At 46.0% G+C, this 4592-nt stretch overlaps 1 protein-coding gene across 1 annotated transcript; it reads right to left on the minus strand.

Moving 5' to 3' along the window:
- Positions 1-915: 915 nt before the first annotated feature.
- LOC124658376 lies at positions 916-1952 on the minus strand. Its single transcript, XM_047196725.1, has one exon. It carries the CDS (start codon positions 1926-1928, stop codon positions 1074-1076), a length of 855 nt encoding a protein of 284 aa, XP_047052681.1. The 5' UTR covers positions 1929-1952; the 3' UTR covers positions 916-1073.
- Between the last annotated feature and the right edge of the window lie 2640 nt (positions 1953-4592).

Raw genomic sequence — 4592 nt, forward strand, 5'->3', positions numbered from 1 at the left:
AGGATGGTTTAATCATCCTAAAAGTCGGGCAACGCCTAGAGCAAGGCAATGTTTAAAAAAAATACATGCATTCACGATGTCCAAGGAGAAGATCATGTTCTTTCTTTTTCATGTTAATTATATGCCAGTGATCGTGTCGATGCCATCGGTTCCTTTTCTTACCGAGATAATGCACATTTTGCAAAAAAAAAAGAATAATGTTGTATTTGTTCAACATGAGATGATGACAAAAATTATAGCATATAGCAGATGACAAGTGCCCAGTCAATTCACGTATGCTCCAAACCTGGCGGCGATGGAGGCGATGATGTGCCACACGATGGAGTTTTACTGCCACATTTTCTGAAAGAAGGTATTTATCACTAGTTTCATTAATGAATTCATATAGGTAAAAGTGCTACAAAAAATAAACAACACGGAAACATGATGCTATGAGTTGATGTAGGACCCTATTAAATTGATCTTTTTGTTGAAACAAGTATAGAATATCTTGGCAATCGATTCCAAGGATGTGCTCAACTGATTTCTTGCTAGAGAGGAATCGATGTTCACGAGAGTAATCAATGTGGATATCTGGTGGATTTTGTCCGAGTTCTTTTTGAGCATGATAAGGGCATACAAGCTTGACTGTTCCAATATCTTTTAAATGCATATCGACTAGAGGTTGCTTAGTCAATAACTTTTAAATGGTGTACAATATATACAAGCTTGAATGTTCCACTATCTTTATAAAATAATGACAAGCTTCACAAGCAGTCAGGGATTTTGAGGTCTTGAATTTTTTTTCCAATATACTTTTCAAATAAAATCATGTTCACCAGTAATTCTTTGAAACACTAAGTTTTCTAATATCTTTAGCTTCTCTCATTTTTAAGATAAAAGTTGGAGAACCTGGAACATATGGGGCAGGCGAGACAGTGAGAAATGGACGGTTTTCCAACGCGAACAAATATGCTTAATCATGTCGTGGACGCTGACTATACGTGCATGCAGAGCCACGTGGTTAACGCACGCAGTACACAGAGTAATAGCGTTAATTTACAGCATGTGATGCAGCGCCTCGATCGGATCAGTCAGCGCGCTATGAGCGAGCCGACGACGCCGGCGATGAGCGCGGTCGGGTCGCCGAGCACCGCAGAGATGACCACCTGCCCCGCGAACCCGGCGATCTCGCAGCAGCGCTTAATCTTGCCCTTCCTCATCCCCCAGTACGACGACCACCCTCCCTCCCTGCTCGCGTGGCTGCTCTTCGCCGCGCCGCGTATCACCGGCACCCTGTAGCCGCCGCTCCCCGCCACCACCACGCCGTCGTACACGCTCTTTCCTCCTCCAGCAGCGCCAACGCCGGCGACGCTCTTGTTCCGGCCGACGCCGCTCCAGCTCTCGACGACCAAGTCCATCACGCACGCCACGTGGAGGCTGTAGCTCTTGCAGTGGCTCCGGTACGTCCAGCTCCGCCCTCGGTGCCCGCACCGGTGGCACGCCGCCTCGGCCTTGGGGTGCAGGTACAGCCTCACAGCGACTCTGCCACTGGCGCTGCCGGCGTCGAGGACGTGCGGGAGCGTGGCGCAGCAGGGGTGCAGGTCGAAGCCGCAGGAGCGGCAGTGGTAGACGAACCCGGCCACGTCGCGGCCGCACGCGTTGCAGTAGCGCGTCCCCGGTGCGCCCGGCGCCCGCGCGAGGAAGTGGAACGCACACCTCGGGTAGAACGGGTGCCGGAGCGGCGGCGGCGGTGGGGAGAGAGGGAGCGCGCACTGGCGGTGCAGGTCGTGGTCGCCGACGGCGGCGCGGCACGCTGGGATGGGGCACCGGTACCGCGCGCCGATGCCTACCTCCTTGCAGCCGTCACACCGGAACGGCGTGTCCAGCTGCTCCAGCCGTAGCCGGTGCTGCGGGTGGCTGAAGTGCGCCACCTCGCCGTACGTCATAGCGGCCGGCGAACTCCCGAGGTGGTACTTGTCCCTTGTGCTTTGGGGCGATCGAGTTGGCAACCAGCTCAATTTATACTAGCCTGCATCTACATGTTGATAGAGAAGATCGAGTTAGTTGTCTTGGTTTGAGGCTTGGGGAGGAAGGGTGTCGTAGGAATCGAATAGAATATGTTCTCTTCGGTTTTGGATTTTGATGTCTTAACTGTCTCTTTTAATTGGGATGGAAATGCAGTGACACTATGATCATGTATCATGTATGGCTAGATACTATCTCTGTACATAAAAGAATGTGGCATATTTATATAAATTTAGTATTTTTTTTGCTAAAGCGTATAAAGTTAGACGTACCTAGACACTCGTTAGTGTATAGACACATCCAAATTTAGATAAATCTCGGACATGCTTTTATGGATAGATGGAGTATATATTTGTTAAGTTAGAATCAAACTGTTTCCAGATCACTCGCTTTCGAATGAGTGTGCTGCGGCAGATTTTATTTTTTAAATGTAAGTACTTCACTTTACTTGTTTGAGGCATGTATATTTGACTAAACATTTTGGGTAGGGTAGTAGACTAGTAGTGCACTTGCCACCTGCAACCACGAATTTCTTTTTCCAACTACTAGAGGGACGGTTTGTGAGTGACAAAACACAGGGCATCTCCCTTTTGTGTGCTGGTGCAGCCATTTGTTCATCTAATTAACGTCAGATTATTCCGGTTCTTCCCTTGCCTACTAATCCTACTCTCAACAGAGCTCACAAACATCCAATCCCCAGTGTTAACCACACCTCCTGCTATTCTTGCCTTCATGATGAGGATAAGTGCGCACAAATTCCCTGAACTACAGAAGGAATGCGATTAACTGAATGTTTCAAAAAGGGCGAATAACTTGTGAAGGCAGAGAGGAATTAGGGCTGGTCGTCACCAAAAGATGCTGAAATTACTGTCCTCCGGTCATTCTTCAGTTAATCTAAAGAACAACGGTTCCAACTTGTGCGGGTGGCTGAAGTGCGCCACCTCGCCGTACCTCATAGCGGCGAACTCCCGAGGTGGTACTTGTCCCTTGTGCTTTGGGGCGATCGAGTTGGCAACCAGCTCAATTTATACTAGCCTGCATCTACATGTTGATAGAGAAGATCGAGTTAGTTGTCTTGGTTTGAGGCTTGGGGAGGAAGGGTGTCGTAGGAATCGAATAGAATATGTTCTCTTCGGTTTTGGATTTTGATGTCTTAACTGTCTCTAGTTTTGGGATGGAAATGCAGTGACACTATGATCATGTATCATGTATGGCCAGATACTATCAATGTCCATAAAAGAATGTCGCATATTTATATAAATTTAGATTTTTTATAAAGTGTATAAAATTAGATGTAATTAGACACTCTTTAGTGTATAGACACATCCAAATCAAATCTCGGACATGCTTTTATGGATGGAGGGAGTATATACTATTTGTTAAGTTGGAATTAAAGTGATTCCAGATCGCTCGCTTTCGAATGAGTGTGCTGCGGCAGATTTTATTTTTAAATGTAAGTACTTCACTTTACTTGTTTGAGGCATGTATATTTGACTAAACATTTTGGGTAGGGTAGTAGACTAGTAGTGCACCTGCCACCTGCAACCACGAATTTCTTTTTCCAACTAGAGGGACGGTTTGTGAGTGACAAAACACATGGCATCTCCCTTTTGTGTGCTGGTGCAGCCATTTGTTCATCCAACGTCAGATTATTCCGGTTCTTCCCTTGCCTACTAATCCTACTCTCAACAGAGCTCACAAACATCCAATCCCCAGTGTTAACTACACCTCCTGCTATTCTTGCCTTCATGATGAGGATAAGAGCGCACAGATTCCCTGAATTACAGAAGGAATGCGATTAACTGAATGTTTCAAAAAGGGCGAATAACTTGTGGAGGCAGAGAGGAATTAGGGCTGATCGTCACCAAAAGATGCTGAAATTATTGTCCTCCGGTCGATATGTAGTTAATCTAAAGAACAACGGTTCCAACTTGAAGCATGTAGCCATCAGAACTGAAGTCGTAGTCTTTTGATATGATGATCACCATATGAGATATGCCATCCTTCTACATGGAGTTACTGTTATAGTGTTACGGTCAGTGTTCCAGTGTATAAGCTGGGCAATCAAGCTCTGAATTTTGGGAGAAAATGTCATTCTTGGTTTGATCCTTCCTGATGTAAACTCCGAGCATATCAAATCAACTGCATGCCACAATCGAACTTTCTATCAGATGCAATCAAGCTCTGAACTTTGGGAGAAAATGTCATGCTTGTTTTGATCTTTCCTGATGTAAACTCCCAGCGTCAAATCAACTGCATGCCACAATCGTACTTTCTAGCAGATGCTCTTGGTCTTGGATCAAGATTAAGCAAGGAATTGGTTCCCGGAGCAGAACCATCACCTCAACCTGCCTGCATGTCAAAAAGACAGAAAAGGAGGAGGCTGTGTAATAATAATGAACCGATAAAGCATTGCAAGGAGACGAAATCATGGAGCATAAAGAACATCGCAAAGCAGAGTTTATAGCTTGCTACGTACATAGGGGCACCGATAATGATAACTCTCACTACTTTATCCTGATTCTTGCTTCTTTCTTCCTCGAAAGCAAGAGACCAAGATTAAGGGGAATAGTGTTCCTGCAGGC

Source organism: Lolium rigidum, chromosome 5 (assembly GCF_022539505.1).
Source record: "Lolium rigidum isolate FL_2022 chromosome 5, APGP_CSIRO_Lrig_0.1, whole genome shotgun sequence".
Taxonomy (NCBI): domain Eukaryota; kingdom Viridiplantae; phylum Streptophyta; class Magnoliopsida; order Poales; family Poaceae; genus Lolium; species Lolium rigidum.

What these genes read in the sequence shown, in the direction of transcription:
- LOC124658376 (XM_047196725.1), bottom strand. Translation starts at nt 1,928, where the DNA reads ATGACGTACGGCGAGGTGGCGCACTTCAGCCACCCGCAGCACCGGCTA.